We start from the raw sequence: 21,483 nt of genomic DNA on the forward strand, positions 1-21,483 counted from the left end.
AGAGTCTTAGAGTATACAGACAGCTAGCTCTTCCCCAAGTTCCCATAGGCAAAGCTGCAAAAACACAGAAACTCACTTTTGGCTAATTTAAGAAAAAAGATACATATGAAAGACTATTAAGCACTTATAGAATCTCTGAGATGGCAGGGTCAGTCTTGGAGGTTCTATAGCCAGGGAAGTGCCAAGCCCATCCCTGAGGCTTCCTTGGGCCAGATCCCCTGACTGTTGGACACAGATACCACTCAGCATGAGGCAGAGTCCACCTCACACCCATTGATGACTGGGCACTGCACACCACAACCTTGCTGCTCTTGAAAAGGTCCTGGATGATTTCACCACCCCATTCATCCCCACAGGGGATCCATGTGGCCTCATGTTTTTGTCATCTGATTGGAGGACACATGCAGTCCATGTCACATGTCTGTGTCTTGCCTGAAAGGCAGGCTGAGGATTTACACACCAGCTGTGAGCCCTCCTCTGGCAGGCTGCTCCAAACCAGCTGGTGAGCCACAGTGTGACCAGCACCCACTGCATCTCTCAAAGCCATGTCATTACATTCCTTCATAAACAAGTCCCTTTCTAGTTTCTTCTAGGTCAGCGGATGCCACTATCATTCTCCCAGTCAACTGGTTCCACAAACCTGGAAACTGGACTTGGGTCCTCATTCTCTCTGAGCACTTCCATCTAGATCTCTCCAAGTCATAACCACTCTGCCTCCTAAATATCTCACTATTTCGTCCCAATTCCACTATCCCACCCATGGGGCCCAGGCTCATTGTCACCTCTCACCAAGCACAGCAGCACCCTTCTCTTGGCTCCCAGCCTTGGGCTTCTGGCACCACCTCTTCTTCCCTGCTGTGTCTGGTGACATTTGGTTAAGGGCAAACCCTCTTGCTTCAAATCCTGTGGTGGGTCCCCACTTCCTTCAACAGAGAAGTCAACCCCCAGGTTCTGTGATAACTTTTAGGTTTACTTTTTTGATTCTCATGCATTGAGCACTCTAGTAATATTCTTATTCTCTAACTAAAAAATAAAATAGCTACAGTGTAGTGAATACATACTGTATATGCCATGTAGATAGTCCTCACAGAGTGTCAGTGGAGGTCGTGCTGTCTTTCAGAGGAAGACACTAGGGCCACAGGAAAAATGGCAGTCTTGGCATTCAAAATAGGTCTGCCTGCCTCCCAAGCTCATGCCTTCAACCAGGCCTCTGTCTGCTCTGTCTTTGCTGAATTGCTTGCTGCTGGTAGAATAAGACTACTTTCTCCCATTTATATTTGTTTGACTATTCCTTTCCTTCTGCTTCAAATGGCACCCTTCTTTGTTCCCCCATTTGAGTGTTACTTTGCTGCCCATTCTGAGATGGGATTCTTCTGAGAAGCCTTTCCTATTCTCCCTGCACCATCATCAAGTGCCCCACAGCCCTCCCAGACAGTGCTGCCCATTGGCAATCCACCTAGGAGAGCTGAGAATGGCTGACTCAGGGTGGCTCATCACATTCTGTGGTTCCTGCAAATACTCAGGAGTTCTGGCTGCCACCTGTAAGCCCAGACTGTCATCAGCATGGGAACATACATGCCACCTTCCCCAGAGAGTAACTGGGGTGGGGTGGCGAGTGTATATCCACTTCATTTGTGCCTCAGAAGAAAACATGGCCCCTGCTGCACTAGTACTATCTCGATTTTTCATCCTGGAGAGACTGCTTTCTGGAGTACTTCTAATGGGTTGGTTGTATCTGGTTAACTAGATTCTAAAAAGTCATGTATTTTAATGCTCCAAAGAGTTCACTTTTTGTGTGTGTGTCCTTTAAGCCTTACTTTGAGAAGATAAGAGATGATTTCTGAGAGAATAAGGTTTGTGTGGGAAAAGGAATTCTGTGTTAGAGCTATATCCTCCTTTTCTGGGTTCCTTTTACTGCATGGTGACAATGTTGTTGGCACTATGGTTTCAGAAGGTCACTGGTGTGGGCTTCTATGAGTGTCACATGAGTGAAGCTCCAGCAGTTCTTATTTCCTCGATGCTAAGCTTCCAAACAAGGTGTGTTTACCTTGTTTATGCCTATATAATCCACCCTATAATTTTTCTTCACTTCACATCATATTGAGAAAAAAAGTTTTTCCTTAAATTGTGTCAGCATGTCTATTGATAATGCTGGCATGAAGGTGAAGGATCAATCAATGACCATCACTCCTTCCAGCTTCAGAGCATCTCAGACAGGGTATACTCTGCTTCAGTGTCTCATTACCAGCCCTGGCTTAGGATGTGCTACCTAATTGGAAACCCTTAAGTGCCTGGGCCATGGAAGGTGTATGAGGCCAGCCCACACCCTCCTTGTAGCCTCAAATGGAGAGTCCAAAAGCACCACTATTAATCTTATTAGTCCATGCAGTCCTGCTGCTACAAGGAAATGTATAAATATTCATAAATTCTTGAATCCACTTTAGCAGCCAGGATAAAATAAGTCAATAAATTTCCTGAAGATCAGCACAAGTTGATGATTGTGATAAGCAAATACAATTTGCCCCTCTGCCTCATTTCTGCTGTGAACTGCTGGAGACATGTGCCAAAATGTTTCTATGATTTGTGTACCCAAAACCCCATTTTCTTGTGAAATTTTCCAGAGAGTGAGGTCCCAGAAAGACTGGTACATACCTGTGGGGGTGGTGTTCCGGGCTTGGCTTTCCACAAGCTGGGCTGAGTGCCAGAGGCAACTGCCCACTGGGGGAGAGGCTGCCTGGTGCTGGACTTGGGATGTGCTGAGAGGAAGGATTGGTCTCAGGGCACAAGGAGGGCTGCTCAGGCTTCCACCACCTGGGTGGATGGTTGTGGTTATCCCTTTGACCAGTGGAGACCTTTCAACCACATTATTCCAGGGTGGCCCAGCCCCTTCTAAGTGAGCCCTGAGGAAATAAAACAGAATGAATTTGGGGACAGTGCAGATGAAACCATACTACAAAGGCCACTGATAAAGGCCTGCTCTCATAGACTGGCTCTGAGATGAAGGCCTTCAGTCTTGGAGATAAATCCTATGTTAGGCACTGTGTTAGTACCAAGATAACTCTTGTAGGTAAACAATGCTCAGAGGTCCAGCTGAGAAGGGCACACTTTGTAAAACCTTCACAGGGGCCAACTCTCAATGTGAATATTCAAGAAATAGCAAAAAAAAAAAGCCCCTAGAAACAGAAGAATGATTCTAATCAATAGAATATTTTGTACCAGGTCTACTGTTTTGACTCATCCTAACAAACAGCTGTGTGTTCCTAAACACATCTAGAAAGATGACTCAGTCACATCCCACAAGGTTTGGGCACATCTGGCACGTGATGGGAAGTAGTGGCAAAGACCCATTCCCTCTGGACATCACTACTGTCTTGGTTTGGCTAGCCTCTGGGAAGGGACACAGACAAACCATGTCCCACTGAGAGATGTCAAGGAAATTACAGTTTCATACTAGAAAATTACAGGGTCTGGCACAAATAACACCCTCTTTTTATTATAAAATAATAAGCATGTGACTCTAAGTATAACAATATCACACTTAAGCACACCATATAGCATTTTTGGTTATATGGTTAAAAGGAGGATGAAATGTTCAAATTAAAACTATAAATCATTACATTCATGTTATTACCCTAACAACCACACTCAAGCAGGCATTACTTTTGCCAGGCCCTGCTGCCCTTTCACCCCATGGTTTCTAAATGAAACCAGTTTAGAGTGTTTAAGAAACAGCAACTTTTAAAGGGAAAATGGCTTTTAAACCCTTGTGCATTATGCATATTTGCACTCAATCCATGCTCTGGCTGTCGGGATGCAGAACCCAGTGGAATCAGGTCTTGAAAGCTCTAGGGATTTAGTTTCAGGGGATTGGACTGTCTTCCATTTGTATCAGATCTCAGTATACTCCCCTCTATCCTCTTTGCATACCAGTCATGAGGCACCAGAAGCCACACATGGGAGAGAACAGGCACTCTCAGACCTGTGGCTCCTGAGTGATGTAATAAGGTCCCCTCTCTGCGTGGGTTGGTGCCAGTGGATCTGACTTCAGATGGGAAAGAGCCCTTGCAGTGACCAGTCAGGGTCCTGCAGAACATCTTAGAGAAAGGGCCTTCTAGAAAAGGGCTTGACACATTGCAACACCTTCCTGCATGAGCCCTTAGCACTGCCCTGAAATTCACTTCCACCAAGGAACTCAGTGAGCTGGCCAGCCAAAACCATGAATTTTTTAGCACATCTGCTACTTGCTGAACTCAGTTTTACCCTAGGACATTTTAAAAATGAAATAAAGTGGGCTCAAAAATGATCAGCCTTCCCAGGAAGGGCAGTGGGATGAGGTAGATGTGACCCTGTTTTAGGCCAGCACTGCCCCTAGGGTGCTTTGAAAAGTATGGAGCAGTGTAACCATCAATGCAAGATGTAAGCATCATTTAATTTCTTTCACAGCAATCTTGTTTCAAAGAGAGCATCAACCCATGGGCCATGGCCTCAGTTTGTGTGTCCTGGAGTGTCGACACAGCACTGTATCCATGGAGGGCTTCCATAAGTGAGACGGACTGAAATAAAATCATGCAGTGGACCCCTCATCTCAATGGAAAATTCTCAGACAACTTTGGATATTGTGTTAGTGAATTTTAAAAAATTGTTCTGTTTTTATAAAAATAACATAACAGAAGATTTGTAAAACATAGGAAAGCACAAGAAAAAGTTTTAACCTATAATACTACCTCTTAATAACAATTGTTACCTTTTGAGAGTATATTATTTTTCCTTTGCATGTATGCATATGTGCATGTTTTATGTATAACACGTCTATGTGATCACACATACATACTGCTATACTCACACAGTGTACAAGCACACAAATACCTGTACACACACACATCAGAATGCACAGCCTTGACATCTCACTCTCCTTGGTGACTTTCTATCCTCACTTAGTGATGCTGCCCTGACCTGCTCATTCTGTTCCTATCCTCTCCCCTGGCAGCTAGTGTCTGCTCAGGGAAAGACAAGCAAACCTAATTTAGAAGGTGAAATGCTCACCATATAGAACCCCTGTTCAAGGGGACTCTGAGCTCACAGGGCAGAACCCCACAGGCAGGGCATGTCCTGGCTGTCTTCTGAACTGTGTTAATGGGTGGCCCAGACACAGCATGACCTCCGGGCAGTGACAACAGTTGCAGGGCAGTGTGAGGGCCTCCTCCCTTCTTGCCCAGGCAGAAACTAACTATGACCTCACCTGGAAGCAGGCATCACGTAGTTCCCTGGAAACACCCCAGAGAGCCCAGACCTCAGGGATGTGCCCTTGAACCAGCCATCCTGACACTTCTCAAGGACGTGGTACATCTCACCCTTGTGCAGCTCCAGCTCGTCATTCTTCTGGGGCTTGTAGGCATAGAGCGCCAGGTACCTGCAGGTGGAAGAAGCAGGGACAAGGATAAAGAGTGGCAGGCAGGGTAGGCATAGGGCTGTTTGGTGTCACCTGGGGCACATGGGATCTCTTCTTTGGGTGAACCCAACCTAGAAAGAGTAGCTGGTGCCTCTCCAGCTTGTGACCTACTCTTCAAAATAAACCAACAAAGTTGTGGAGGAGGGGGAACTCCCAGCACAGCTAGGTCAGGGAGACACATGCAGGGAAGGGGTGGGGACCTGAGAGCTCACAGCCACTCCACAGCCCTGCTGTGTGCCACTCCACCCAGGCAAGTGTGCGCCAGCATCACCTTTCCTGTGACAGCTCAAGAGGCTGCAAGACCAATCTAAGGGTCTGGGAGAGTGGTATCAGAAGTACAATAGGGAACTTTTATTTATTTGTTTGTTTGTTTACTATTCTCTATATTGTCTCTATAGCCTGATGCTCTGGGAAAGAGAAACCTTTAGGGAAAACCTGAAGATTTTTAGGGAGAGCAAGTTAAGCAAGTAGGAATTGGTTTTCCTTATCCAGTCTAACCTGGCCCTGGCTTATCCACTCAATGAGCTGGAAGAGGCCTGAGAGACCCTTTTTAAAGCAAAGGCAGTCTGATTAGGAAATTCTTCATTGCAATATTTATACCATGACTAAATATTTAAATTCTACTTTTTAAAGCTTATTTGAATACAAGGAAAGAAAAATCTTAGTGGTGAAAATCCTGGCTTAAGGCATAGAAGTTGGGCCTCTAAGTTGCCCACGAACCACAGCAAGTCCCTTTTGTAAAATACCCCTCAATCCCTAGCCTCACAGGGTACTTGTGGGGACTGGTAATATTGTAAACTTTTGGGTTTGCTACTTTTGGGTTTGAAGAATGGTAAGTCTTGAGCTGATAGTAAGAACTGTGTCAGATAACTATCTTTGCTCATAAGATTCAGGCAGGAAAGCTGGTAGGGGCTTCAGTTCAATAAGAGACCAAAGACTTTAGTTGACCCCTTGCAGGGCCCATGGGCTTTTGGGGCTTAAGGAAGCACCAGGTCTCTGGGGACTAAGAAGGCTCACAGACTCCCCAGGGTACTCTCCTTACCCCAGAGGGGCCTTCTTAGTAGATGAATACAGAAATGTGACAAGAATATAGGGTTAAAATGAGAAGGAAGCATCCCAGGTCTAAGAGGCCTCATGAAGAATATGCTAGAACAGAATGAAAATCTTATAGAGTAAAAATTTCTTGACCTTAAATAAGAAAATAAAATAAAATGTGCTGTGCCTTTCCAACATCCTAATCTTACACACCCCAAGTACCTCTCTTTGATTCAATAAAAACCTTGTTTATTTTATTTTTTTTTTACAGGTTTCCCACCCCCTCAAGCTCGGTTCGCTCAAGGGCATCTGCGGGGTGACAGGGAGGCTTACATCTTGAGTTTTTCCTGTTTGACACTGACAAACACTGACAATTAGGAAGGACTCTGGGCTTCAGGGAGGATAAAGCAAGCCATCATGGGACCCTGGCTCGTCATGGTGTGAAGACTGACTTTCATTTCGCAGCAATGCTCAAGTGACAGAGGATGCAGGTTGTAAACTGCACATTGGATGACTCTCAGGGAGCTCTTAGGTGGTGACAAGGAATTATTAAAAACGAAAAAGTCACAGAGAAGCTGCATTCGCACCACAGATGTGGCCACAGGTGCCCTTTTGCAATTCAGGGCTGCCTTTTATGGGAGGAGGCAGGGTATCCCAACAGCTCAGGCTCATGCAAAAGGAGGATGAAAGCAAGAGGAAAAGAGGGGATCTGTGGGAGGCTTGTAAACTGATAAGAATGTTGCATGACTTTTTGTGCTTGCTCTCAAGAAAATATAATTGAAGTATGAACCCTAGTTAAGTTTGCCTCATTCTGTGTCTTCATGGTATGAGGACAATCTTTCATGGCTAGTGAATACAATGGCAGCAGCAGCATGCAAAGCAGGGACAGCGTTTCCTTGGGGTATGCATGTGCACAACACAGACCTCCCCAAGAAAATCATGTCTCCTTGGTCAGGGTGGACATGCACTGCCTTTGTTCCCTCAGGGCCCTCATCCTCAGGCTTCTAAACAAGGCTGAGGCCCACGGTTCTGTTCTGCTCCCTCCTAGTCATGTGCAGATCCTGGCCTGCATGAGCAGAAGGACACATGACCCCTGGTGGCCTGCTTCACTGGGCCCTCCTAAACCCCCTGGCCCAGGAGAAAATGTCCAGGGAGCCTCCCTGGCCCGTGGCTGCAGAACACTTCTTGCACATTGCAGAGCTCAGTACAGCTCAGCTTTCCTCTATACCAGAGCTCTGCATTCTTGAAGACTTCTTTCAACTCCTCAAGCTGGGAGCTGTGTTGAAGAGTTTAAATTCCCTGCCCTTCCTTTCTCACTGCTCACCACATTCCTGTGGGATCTGAGAAGTTTTAAGCAGCTGTGTACTCTTGTGACCAATAATTGGTCCTTAGCAAGGGTTCAGGTAAGAGGTGACCACTTGCTACTCTGTGGCCACATCTACCTCCTGAGCAGTGATGACTGATAGTGCACAGGGAAACCTAAGTCCAGCCCCAAAAAGGGACAACATGTACATATCCCTAGCTAGGGGCACCCAGCAAACCTTGGCTCAGGGAAGCTTTACTCCAAGATGTTCCCTGGATATACTAAACATGTTCTTCCTCAAGACCTTGACCCTTACTTTCCCCTCTGTCTGGACCCCTCATCTCTTATCTATCTGCCTCCTCTCCACCCCCAACTACATTGTATGGTCCACAGGGGTAGAGATTTTTATCTGTTTTGTTCACTGCTCTATCCTCAGTATCTAGAACAGTGTCTGGCATGTAGTAAGTTCTCAATAAATATTTGTTGAAAGAGGAATAAAATAGGGGCTCTGGTTTTGAGACTAAGATTAAGATTGCTAAAGAAAAGTGTATGTGTGTGTGTGTGTATGCTAGGAACTATTTCATACTGCCTCAAGGTCTGCCAGCTGACCTTGAATATAAAATAAGCACAGAGTGCACAACTTAGGGCTTTCCTTCTTTAGGTCAGTGTGGAGAGCTGGCAGTCTGGAGATGGCAGCCATGGGGAAGTGCTCATGGAAGGAGAAAAGAAAATGCAGGCAGCATGGGACTACAGAACTGATGTCTCCAAAACAGAAGGAGAAGAAATGAAAAGAAGAAGCAGAGGATGAAAGAAGGGGCAAGGAGGGCAGAGAAAATAAGCAACTGTCCAGGATGAAGCTAAGCTGGCCTAGAAGAACACAGACAGAGAGAATAAAGCAGTGAAGGTGACAATCTAAGGGGAAGGGAGGGGAGCAACTTGTCCCTTCAGTGGCACTTGAAGGGATGAGAGGTGAATGAAAGAGTAGGGAGAAATCTGGAGTTGAAAAAGCTTTATTTATCAGAGATACCAAACCAGCCCCAGGAGGTGTCAAGCTTTTCTCTGACCAGGGCACTGTGGGTGGCTTAGAAAAGAGTCACTATAACTTGGTGACTCTTTCCTTTGCTTCTTCAGCCTCTGGGATCTGGATGACTACAACGGGCCACTTGTACTGTCCACCTTTGCCCCTGTACCTACCCTTTCAGCCTCTGGTACCTGGGTGGCTGCAGTGGGTCACCGTACTGTCCACCTGCTAGTGGAGTATGAAGCTATGGAATTAGGAGCTGTCCCTGCTAGAGAGAGGACAAGCCCTTGCCGATGAGAGTACTGTATGAGGCCATGTTGGCTCAGTAGCCTGAGGACCAGGTCCACACTTGCCCACAATTGGCTGTGTCCCTTAGCATCTAAATTCCACAGTGGGGAATCACAATCCAGATTTAAGAAATGAAGCAAGAGTTAGCAATTGTGATAAATACCTAGGAAACATTTGAGTTGTTGGACAGTCATGTTGTGATCCTGGAGAAGTGGCCATCAAATCACTGAAACTGTGTTTTCAGAATGAGTTGATTATCTTTTACTCAACATTTTAGAGTTCTCAGGCCATTCAATGGGACAAAGACTTTGCCTTCACTTCTCAGCTCAAAAGGAGTTTTCATCTTCCCCCAGCAAAACAAAAATGAAGATTCTTTAGATGGTTGGCCCCAAGTCATCTTGATTAAGACCTTTAAGTCAGAAATGCCTTCTTTCAAAATTCCATTTTTATTTTACATAAACACAGACAAGGTTGCTAATGAAAACAATAAAGGCAGGAAACGGGCAACTAAGACGTGAACTTAGCTGAACCTCCACTGCTTGACCTATCTGACTTGGACTGAGTTGTGGGATACTGCCACAGAGCAGTGGCACTCCTGCTACCCGGCTTCCCAAGGCATATGATACACTGGGTCTGCTGAGATGGCATGGCTCTGAGGCTAGTTTGCAAAAAGACAGATTTGGTTCTCATACTGCACCATGCCTCGTCACATGGGAGATCTACATTTTTAACAGGGAGAAGTTGCTATTTTTCTCATAATGTCAGCTATTTTATTTATTAGATGCCCAGTCATATGGGCATCCCTCAGGTGCTTAACAATGAGTGGTGCAGAAAGGAGTCATTTCCAAGGATGCCATCACTCCCGAAGGACAACACACCCCTCAAAACACAGGTCTCAAAATCATCAGAATCAAAAACTCTGATTTTACTTTTGTTATAAGAAGTTGCTGTCCAAGGGCCCTGAAGACACTCATGCAGAGCTCTACCCCCATCAGAGGTGCCATGGGCTACAGGCTGAGGCAGGACAAGGGAAGAAGGGCAAAAAATTGGCATTTGCCATGTGCCAACTTTTCACACATTTTCATCTAAACTCCACATGAACTCTGAAGCTGGGTAGATTCCCCTATTTCACAGCTGAGGAACCTAAGGCTTAAAAAAGACTGAGAATCTGTGTTCATATAACGAGTTAGAGGCAGACTGGATTCTGTGGCCCCAATGGCCAGACAGAGCACCATGAGAGGCTGTGAAAGAGGCTGGAGGCCAAGCTATTGGCCCATGTGAAACTGGGTTCTGAAACTGCATTGGCAATACTTCACCAAGGTGCCCCAGGGCTTGCTCTTTTCATCTTTGTTTTAATTTGTTCTGTAGATGAGTGATTCCTCTTCCAGTCTCAATATTTCAAGTTCAGCTTCCAGTGTGTGTGTTTCTGGGGAACTGGAACGTAAATAAATCTGAATTAACCTTGAAAAATCTCTACCCCTTCTTATTTTTCCTTTGGATGCCTCAGATGGAAACCGACAGCAGACGGACCTGGTCATTTTTCTGCACATGGTGTCTACAGATCTGGCATGAGGCTTGTGCTGGGGCAGGGTGCTGGCCTGGGGTGGGAATAGGTCAGCATCTGCTTTCCTTTCAGAATGACCCATGAAGAAGCACCAGGGACCATACTGTAATGGAGGAAGGACCACCCACTCTCAGCCTGACACTGCAGTGTCTGCTTTGTGCTCTGGGTCACTTGGTCTAGGTTCCTAATGACAGTCATGGGGGTGCTGTCTCTTTACTCCCTTACCCCTCAGCCCCTCCTTGCAGAACTGTAGGTGCTAACAGTCTCTTGGCAAACTAGATGACCCACAGTGCTCAGAGCTGCAGCTGGTCCTTATGGAGCCTATGGGGACCACAACCAGGCCTGGTGGGAGATGCAGAGAATGAGGCAGTGCACATTGCAAGAGGTTCTCATTCTCTTGGTTTCCAGGGACTATCATGTTTCCAGGGCCTCTCTTGGCTTCCAGGACCTCTTATTCCTTCACGAGGCCTTCAGGTAGACTCTGTTACACATGTGAGTAGATGGAGGCTGACCCTTCTGGCCTTGAATTCCCCTCTGTGGATTCACACACAAACATTGGTGTTAAAAATCCCTTATTTAAGGCAACAGTAGGTGAATTTAGTTCAGAGAGCCTTCTTTCCCACTTCCCAAAGCCTTGATAGGGCTTTTGTTTCAGTAGGAAAAGGTGCCTCCTCCCCTCCTGGGAAGCAGCAACACTGAGCGTGAGTTGGCAGGAACAGCCAGGCCCCATGATTCCTCCCTCTGCCCTCCCTCAGACTTGAGCACACCAGACACACCCAGCAGCTGGAACCACTAGCCTAGGCATCTCGCACTCCCTGTTTTTACAAGCAGCTTGTTGGGCACCTCCATGCACTGCAATAACTCACTCATTTTACTAACTCATTTTTATAGCAAGACCTTCATTTGCTGTTATTATTTGTCTACAGATTTCCCTTCTACTTTAATCAAGGAGAGAATTAAAGTAGTTTAGTGCCCTTGTTAATTTTATACTCTGTCTCTTCTATTTGATGCCTTGCTTGTGTTTTGGGGAAAATATTTCCACTACTCCTGTGAAGAATTCCGTTCATGTTTTTCTGGTTACCAGGGGCCACACAGCTCAAATCAGCAAGACATGTCCACTCATGACTGTTCAATTCAGTAGATGCCCACCAAGTGACAGCCATGTGCAGCCAGGTGGGAGTCTGCCCCAGGAGCACCTACCTGCTCAGGGGAGAGGGAGACAGACAACATAGGTGTCATGTCAGGGTCTACATGGATGTGCATGCTCATCAGGCCAGGTAAGTTCTCTGAAGGAGGTGGCAGCTGAGCTGGGGGAGCTGTGAGTTGATGAGGTACTGAGATGGGGATGAAGGCAGACAGACATTCAGAGGAAGAGAACAGAAGAGTATTTAGGGAACTGTTGTGTGGCCATAGAGTAGCCTGCCCCTTGTCTAGTCTTTCTGTTGGTCCTGATTTCCTAGGAACCCACACACAGCCAGCTCTAGTCCAGATGAGGTTCTCCAAGCAGGAACACAGTGTTGGGAGCCCAGAGAAAGAAGGGACAGGGGGTGGCATGGCTGCAAGGCCAGCCACTGGAAAACCTGCCTGTAGGGGCTACTGTGCTGTGACCCACATGGGGCAGGTGGTCCTGGACCAGCAGCATTAGCATCTCCTGGGAACTTTTTAGAGATGTACATTCTGGGGCCTCATCCCAGGGCTACTGGGGTAAAACCCAGCAATCTGTGTTTGAACAGCCCTCCAGAGATTTCTGCTGTGTTCTGAAGTTGAAGACCCACCTCGGTGCTGGGTTTGGTGGAGCTGGGCCCAGGTACCTGCTCAAGGATCTCAGCTCTGTCCCCTAGAGGCGGTATGGGGTTGCTGATGGCTGGTAGCAGTGACCCTCAGTGGGAAGTTTCCTTTCAAGGGCCTCCTGAAGCCCACACCAGCTCTCTTCAGTTGGGACACTGAAGTTCCATCTGGGCTCCAAAGTTCCCTGAGGATCAGCTGGGCTTCCCTTTATCCACAGCTCAGGGCCTCACTCCCTCACAGGTGTGGCTCCTCACAGCAGTCCTCCACAAGCTTTAGCCTCAGGTCTGCTTCCAGAAAACCTGATTTAGGCAACACTGGTGCTGCCAAGGGCCCATCACTGCGTGTAGGGCTGGAGATTGGCTTTCTGTCCACTGCCATCAACCCTACTGGCACCTGTACAAGTCTCCAACCTCTGCCTGCTAGGCTCTTCACTCTGCTCAAGGTGATTCTTCTGCTCTTCCCACATGCATTCTTCTCTACTCCCTAGCTGCATGGGGCCTTATCATGGTCTCTCCCTTAAGGTGATCAGCAATCAGGGCTGTAGTAGGGCAGGTACTGTAACTCTGGATGTGCTTATCATAAGGCTGGTATTGTCAAAGAAGGCTGGATTGTGGGTTGACCCCTAAGTCCTGGCCCTGCAGGGACTTATGTTACAGGGTCCCAATGTACTGAGCTCACACTAATCAAGTCCATTTCAGACTGAAGTACAGAACCAGCCTCTGTGTTATGGATTTGTGGTAGAAGAGAAACCCTTTCCTGTGTGAGGCAAGCTCAAGTCACCAGTCCCTTTCCCAACATCAGAATATGGTCTTTAGAAGGTAGCTTGGCAACCTCTTGACCCTCAAGACAAATGGAGGTGGAGTCAGGAGGAGTTCTACTTTCTTGTACTGCCCCCTCGGGTCCTTCATTCCCCTCACTGGCTCTGAGAAACACACAGAGAAGTAGAGGTGAGAATTCACCCCCAGCCCAAGTGGTGTTCTCTATCAAACTCTACACCAACCACAGGGGCTCTGGCCCAGAGCATGGCCTCTAAGACCAGACATGCACTCCTGTACCCCAGGAAGCACTGCAGAACAGGTAGATAAAGGATAGAACAGGTGGATAAAGGACCAGGGAATGGATTTCAGGTGACCTCCCCATGCTGAGGAAGTGAGAAGGGAGGGAATTGGCTCCTGGGTGGGCAAACTGAGACTTCCTCTTGTATTTCAGGGCAACCAAAGCTTTAGGAAATTGGTGCCCATGCAAACCTTTTATATGGCTTAAGAAGAGGGTAAGGCAGAAAACTGTACTTGAACAACAATTGAAATAAAAATTCAAAAAAAGAAGCAGGTAAGAAGCCAATAGCTTCTTCAGCCAATAGCTGACCTGAGTGATCAGGCCCTTTAATCATACAGGCTCACATTTCAAAACACACAACTTGACCTGCAGAAAGCAAACCCACACGTTAATGAGGATTACCGAAAGCAGGCCTATTGGAGACTCCACGGCTCACTACAACACACTCGCTGTTGCACTTGTTTCTGTGAAGGCAGCATTTCTCATGCTCAATCTCAGACTACCTTTGAACATGACTACTGGTACTGTTTTGGGAAGAACAGAGAGATAACAAGCAACCATACTGCCACCCTGCATGCCTGTCACTGGTATGCATAGACCACTAACTTTTTGGAGCTAAAAAGGATAGATGAGTGATCAGGCTAACTAATCCCCTACTTGATAAACTAATGAGGTCAGCTGGCTCTTATTCACCATAGGAGTAAAATAAAAAATGCGATTTCAAAGATCATGTTCTCAAAGTGGATTGTGTGTAGTGCTGTAACATATGTGATATTACCTGCCATTGTGCCTGGTACTCATGAACAGTCATGCAAAGCACACATTGAACTTACAAAGCCAATCACAGGCATGCTGGTCATGACTTTCTTGCCACTCAGGTGACCACTATGACCAGGACACATTCCTGCCCAAGTGTTTATCATCCTTTGAAGGACTCTATTTGACGTGGAAGTCTCCCTTCAGTTACCCAAATGAAAATCTGAACCCAAACAGGGACAGCTGTGTTCTGGGGGTGAGATAAAGGAGAAAGCAAAAAGATGGAGATCCCAATTGCAGAGCACAGTAGGAACAGAGGTCCCTCCATACTCTGGACAAAATGACAAAACCTGCATAATATGGAAGGTCTGTGCATGGCTGAGACCTCAAGAATATGATAAGGGACTCAAGACATGGAAAATTTTAGCTTAAGGTAAAAAGTTATAAGTCTAGCAAGTAATGTGTATGTTAAAGCTTTTGTTTCAGAAACTACAAATAAGGCCAGTCCTGGCTCCTGGGGAAACAGCTGACCTCCTGGGGCACTGCTAAAGATTACTGCCTGGGGACAACTGGAAGCATCAGGGCCTTTGTGTTCCAGGGAGAGACTGATGACCACACTCCCCTGGGAACAACTAACTGCCCAGGACTGCAATGTTGCAACTTCTGAATCTCAAAGTCCTCAATTAACCTTGTTTATTCTCCATTATAAAAAGTCTGCCTGGAAAGAGAAGACTAGATGGTCTGTTGGGGTATGAACCCACCATCTTCTCAGATTGCTGGCCATCTGAATAAAGTGCCCGTAAAGATTTAATTACTTTCATTGCTTATTGGCTTTGGTAGTGACAGGCAGCCTGAACATGGGTCTCTTTTCTGGTTTCAAATACACTCACATCTCTTGGGGAATGACATTCTTGGAACTGTATTACCATTTGGGTCTCAAAGACAGAGCAGCCTTCTTGGGTGGCTGATTTGATGCATAAGAGCTAAGGACTCAGGGCCAACACCAGGAGTCCCCTGCACACAGGAGGAGTAAGGCTGTGGCTGTCATTGAACAAGTAAACATTTGTTGAGAACTTGTGTACTGGGCATTCATTTTGGGATCCAAAACTGAAACACCTGGGCCTTATTCTTGAAGTGCTCACAGTGTCCTGCCTCTCATTTGGGGAAGTACATTAGGACCCAAGGGTCTTCTGGGGATGATGGTCTATTTCTTCAAGGGAAAGTCCTGAATCCAGTTCTGGAAGAGCAAGACCATCATCACCATCCCTCCCCATGGCCCCCGGCTTGAGGGGAAGCCATTGGAACTCACACAGGAGACCTAGTCAGAAGATAGATTCGTCTGTCCAGTGCTGTTGAAAACTTGAATTCCAACTTAAACACATCTAGAAGGTAGTGTATAATCTATGTTCCCCCCTTAGGAAGTGAGTTTAAACATAGGTAAGTATCAATTTCCTTTTGTTTAGTTGGATGTGGTAATAACTAATCACAGCAGAATGGGCAGAGAAAGTAGGGGATGCTCAGTGATTTCCTATCTGCCACCAGATAAAGGCAAACATTTCCACTAGGCTTAAAAATGTAGAGAACATGCATCAGGATGGTCAAGCTACTTCTAGGAAACCTTTTGGAGCTTGGCACCTTGCTTTTTCAAAAGGTATTTTGCTTGAAATACATTCTATTATGCAACAACAGATTCTAAGTGTTCTTCTGACCTGCATGGTACCTATGGAACTTTCCACTTCACCATATTATTTATAAAATTCATATACTCCACCATGAACCATCCATTCAAGTAACTGACTCATTGCCAAATAAAAGAATACAAGGAAGTTTGATTCTTCAGAATGCTGTTTCAGTAGGGAATTTTAAACTACACATATCTTTTAAGAACTATAATTTACCAAGAGCAGATTTTCTAAACAGATCTTCTAGCAGTGATCCACTGGGTTACATTTGGCTGTGATACATAGCTGCCATGCATGGGTATGGCAGTTTTGGTTGGCAAGACACTGAGCTACTTCTGAGCAGCTGCTAAGTAAACATCAAGGAAGTTCCATGACTACCCACTTCTCTGGCATCCTCCCAATGCCAGGATCTCTAGCCCAAACTTTTCAGGAGTCCACGAAGTGTTCTCTGTGCTATAGCTGATCCTTTCCTGACTGGCCAGTGCCTGTATCAGGACATTTTGATTATCCTCCCTGCTTATGATTACTATCCTAGGGACAATGACACTTAAAAGCCTGCTTGACTTTTCTGCATTTTCCCATCAGTAGTATTGTTAGAGGCACATAACTTAAATTACCCACTAGTAACAAATGAGACAACCCTATAGAAACTATATATTTACAAGCTAGCAGTAAAAGGGGAGAGAGATGCAGAAAGCATGGGACCCAAAATATAACAGCAGCTCACATATTGAAGGACAGCTGGGCTTTGGGAGCCATGCAGTGCTGCTCAGTCACTGGGTTGGATCCAGCCGGGGAGGAGTCCTACAAACAGACAAGAAGAGACAGTGAGTTGACAGGAGGCTTCTGCTGAGGAAGAGAAAGACAAAGTTGAGTTGGAGTCCAGAGACACTTGCTCTCTCCTCAGGGCTACTTGTCTTGTCTGGGTTGTTAATAATGTTTTTCCAATATACTAGAGAGAGCTTGGTGGCCCATGACATGGGGCCCAAGTCAGCTTCCAAGAGGCCCCCTGAAGTGGCTGCTCAGAACACTACTCTGTAGCCTGCATCTGGGTTAATCAGCACCACACTGTGCTTAATATAGAAGAAGGCAGTTTCTAGAAGCCCATTTTTATTCTTAGAATTTGAATTATTCATTCTTGTGTTTGTAAAAAGAAAATCCAGACAAAACCTTTCATGCTACAAAGCCTGGGCTCATTTAAAAACTGAACTCCAAGAAACTGAAGATTAATCTCTACAGAAAATTAGTCCTTTGGCTGTAAACAGGGGGGCATGCTGTAGTGCAACAGGACTGAAAGGCACAGCATCTCCACCTCAGGCCTTGAGGGGTTCAAAGCTCCTATGCACAAAGATAATTGGAGGAAGGTCTGCTTCAAGGTGGTTCCAATAAACATCAGGTGCATGCTAAGCAGGCTGAGGGGAGTGGTTAGGGGCCAAGCAGAGAGATATGGGCTGTGTGATCATCTGGTGGAAGCAACTCCTGCACAGAGATCTCTGTAGAGATCCCTCATGAACTCATGAGGGACACAATGTCCCCAAATCTCCTCACTACCCAGCTTTCCCATCTAGCCCCAGTCATTCTCCAGGGAAGCACCCTATCTTCTAGTTCAGAGGACACAATGAATTGAATTGTATCCCCCAAAAGATATGTCCAAGTTGTAGCCCCTGGTGTCTATGAAGGTGACTATGTGATCCTAAAATCAGATCACCTTTTATTAGAATGGGCCCTAAATCCAATGACAAGTGTCCATAAAAGAGAGAGAAAAGGAGAACAGAGACACCCACAGAGGAAGAAAAGCCACATGAAGATGGAGGCATAGATTGGTGTGATGCATCTATAAAGCCAAGGAACTCCGACTGCAGCAACCACCAGAAGCTGGGAGACAGGCCTAGGCTGGATTCTCCCTCAGCCTCTAGAAGCAACCAATACTGCCAACATATTGATTTTGGACTTCTGTTTTCCAGTACTGTGACAGGATAACTCCCTGTTGCTTTGAGCCACCCAGTTTGTGGTACTATTACAGCAGCCCCCAGGGAACTAATACAACTCAACTCACTGACTCATTCTGACCTTGCTTAGCTGATGAGCTCCACATGCTAAGGCAACCTCCCAACCCTCCCTAGGTGGTTGACCTCTCTACTCCACCAGGAGTCATGAAAGGTGCTGGAAATCACAGCACATCCACAACCTCTAAGAAGTTAGAAATTCTATTTCTTCTTGTTTAAACAATGAAGTGCTGGTGGAATGAGGACATGCAACACAAACATAACACTCCTCATTTCTCCAAGGTCCCTCAAAGTCTCAAAGGACTTCCCATTCCAAGCTCCTACATCTGTGAGAGAAAATGCTGATTTCCAAAGGTGGCCCCTTCACAAATCTCATCCCTGTGGCTGATGCACAGATGCCATTTTCTGGGGTGCTGTGTGGGAGCTAGGCTAAAAGGTGGGACATTCTTCTGCTGATAAATTCAGGGGACTTCCATCTGCTCATCATGCCTGCCCAACATAAGAGGGGAGATAGAGACTAGAAGGAGTCACACATCAAAGCTTGGGGATGTTTTCCTTCAAAGTGGTTGCTGGCGGAGGTCACCATGGCTGTCCAGGGACCATCCTCCACAGAACAGCAGAACAGGTGGGAAGGTGACAGCCACAGGTGTGGGCACCTTGTTCCAGACTCTTCCTCCCCTGGAGTATGGGCAAGACCCCTAGTGTTGGTTTTCCACAGCTCTCCTTGTATGGTCCCTAGAGAAAGGTGTGGGCAGGATGTTAGGGCCCTTCACTCACTCAAACAGGCATGGGTCAGGAGTGTCCACGAGCACCTTCAGTATGGAGTTCATCAGCTAAGCAAGGTCAGAACTGGTTGTTAAGTTAATAAGAAAGGCCCCCATCAGCTCTCCACAAAAGCAAATAGTGTGATGGTCAGTTGAGTTGTAGGGTTGTTCCACCTGCATGTAACATGTTTTAGGTCCTCACTCACATGAGCTGACCACCTAATTGTGAGGACAGGCTGGGGCACAGACACAACCTCTGATCTCAGTGTAGGGCTCGCATTGGAAGAAGACAAGCATTAGATATGCCATTATAGACATAGGGGTCCTTGCAAGCGTAGGACCACAGGAATACACAACATTGAAATTGAGGTACCTGCCAGGTGAAGCTATCAGGTAGTAAAAAAATCTATAGTTTAGAAAGGTCTTGAAGGGCAGAATTAAGACTGCTTGGGCTTAAGCAATTGGTTGGAAGAGAACCCTATGGGAAAGCATGCAAAGGATGGGAAGGGGAGCAGTGATGTTCATGTGAGGGTTAAAGAAAGAGGATCCAGTGGAGGAGGCAAGGGAAATGCTCAGAAGCAAAGGCAGGAAAGAAGCTCAGGAATGAGTCTTGTCCACAGTGTCCAGTGCTGATGAGATGTCAAGGAGGAGGAAGATGGAGCAGGGACAATGGACTGTGCACTGTTGTGACCTTGAGCAGCTGGGTTTTAGAAGCAGGAGTAAAAATAGAGGTCAGAGGACAGAGTGAAGTGTGTTCAACATGTAAGTGGAAATGTGTTCATGGTAGAGAGAAGAATGAGAGGGGGACTTCCAGGAGCAGTGCTGGAAGAAGACAATGCAGAAGGGAGAAGGAACAGCTCTGTGGCACCTTTCAGGAGAGACAGCGGCACTCAGGCAGAGGCAGCAGCTCGCCACTTTCCTTCTAGTCCCGTGCTTCCACATCTTCTTACCTCTGCCCTTGGCTCTTAGAACAAAGCACTGGGACCCTGAGTCTAGAGTTTTTAGACTTCCCCATATGGCTATATGGTGCAGAGACCTTCATGAAACCCTGGCTGCTGTCACACAGTATACTCCAAAAGGAGAAAGGACCACAAATGTCAGACTCTCCTACATTTTCTACTCTCCTATCACTAACACAGACAAGCACAAGACACCTTTCAATCTGAGGCTCCAAATCAAAGCACTCTTCCTTTTCTGTTTTAGAACTCCCTCTTCCCTTCCTGGGCCCTTTAGCTAACCTTATAGAGTTGCCACTTTTCTCCTTTATTTTTCATCATGGTTTTTTCTCCCTTTTCAGTGTCAACACCAACATTGTCTTAGCCTCAAGCCTGTTTTGTAAAGGGCCAGAGAACCAATATTTTAGGCTCTGTGTTTTATTGCATCTTCCTCTTCTTTTCATTATTTCTTTGTTTCCTTCTCCCACCCATCCTATTTTGTCCCCCCTTTTTAAAACAACCCTTAAAAATAAATCATTCAACTTCTGGCCAAGATGGAGGTAGGTGGACGCACTGTACCTCCATGCACAAACAAGATTGGAACAACAATTTAGAGGCAGAATAACACCCATAACTGACAGAAAATTTATCTGAATGGAAGTCAGACAGCCAAGAAGTTGAAATAGACCCATTCATCCAGACTGGTAGGAGGGGTGGAGACAAGCAGCTGGGTGCGGGTCACAGCGCCGAGAACAGGGAGAATTGAGTGCATAAGGCACCCGGGGGTGCATAAGGCATCTGGGGCGTGCAAGAATGCAGCGGGTGAACACTGAGTATGCAAGCGGCTGCTGGCAGACCCAGTGAGGCAGCGATTGTGGAGCAGGGCAGAGCGCGCAACCCAGGAATTGAGGGAAGGGACTGAGGTCCCACAAGAACGGAGCTACTGCCATTGTTCCCTCTCAACCCCACCCTCACAAACAATGTTACAATCTAGAGACTGGGGTGCCCAGCTCTGGTGAACACCTAAGGCTCCACCCCTCACTGCAACAGGAGCGACCAGACCAAAAAGAAGAAGAGAGAGAGAGATGGCTTAAACAGAAGACCAAATCAGTGCCCCAGAACTCATCCTTTTGAGCAACCAAGAGATAGCTAACCTATCAGATGCACAGTTCAAAACACTGGTGATCAGGAAGCTCACAGAATTGGTTGATTTTGGTCGCAAATTAGATGAACAAATGCAGGTTACCATAAAAGAAATGAAGGAAAATGCATAGGGAACCAATAGTGATGGGAAGGAAAGTGGGACTCAAAACAATAGAGTGGACCAGAAGGAAGAAAGAAACAACCAAACAGGAAAGAATGGAGAAATAAGAATTCAAAAAAATGAGGAGAAGCTTAGGAACCTCCAGGACATCTTTAAATGTTCCAACATCTGAATTATAGGGATACCAGAAGAGGAAGAGGTAGAGCAACAGATTGAAAATGTATTTGAACAAATAATAAAGGAGAATTTCCCCATTCTGGCAAAGGAAATAGTCTTCCAGGAAGTCCAGGAAGCTCAGAGAGTCCCAAAGAAGTTGGACCCAAGAAGAAACACACCAAGGCACATCATAATTACATTAGCCAAGGTAAAAATGAAGGAGAGAATCCTAGAAGCAGCAAGAGATAAAGGACAGTAACCTACAAAGGAGTTCCCATCAGACTGTCAGCTGATTTCTCAAAAGAGACCTTATAGGCAAAAAGGGGCTGGAAAGAAGTATTCCAAGTCATGAAAGACAAGGACCTATATCCCAGATTACTCTATCCAGCAAAGCTTTCATTGAGAATGGAAGGGCA

The 21,483-nt window shown here is 46.2% G+C and overlaps 1 protein-coding gene across 1 annotated transcript in view; it reads right to left on the reverse strand.

The window, feature by feature from the left end:
* The window catches only part of SH3RF3 (SH3 domain containing ring finger 3), a 473,665-nt gene that overhangs the window by 76,103 nt on the left and 376,079 nt on the right, over window positions 1–21,483 (reverse strand). The window contains exons 5-7 of the mRNA XM_045835238.1: window positions 16,670–16,746; window positions 5,240–5,410; window positions 2,653–2,900 (exon numbers count right to left, since the gene is read on the reverse strand). Of these exons, the coding sequence (XP_045691194.1) occupies window positions 2,653–2,900; window positions 5,240–5,410; window positions 16,670–16,746 (496 nt within the window). The remainder of the gene's footprint in view (window positions 1–2,652; window positions 2,901–5,239; window positions 5,411–16,669; window positions 16,747–21,483) is intronic.

The sequence above is a fragment of the Phyllostomus hastatus genome, unplaced genomic scaffold (assembly GCF_019186645.2).
Source record: "Phyllostomus hastatus isolate PE091 unplaced genomic scaffold, TTU_PhHast_1.1 phas_contig_2, whole genome shotgun sequence".
NCBI lineage: Eukaryota > Metazoa > Chordata > Mammalia > Chiroptera > Phyllostomidae > Phyllostomus > Phyllostomus hastatus.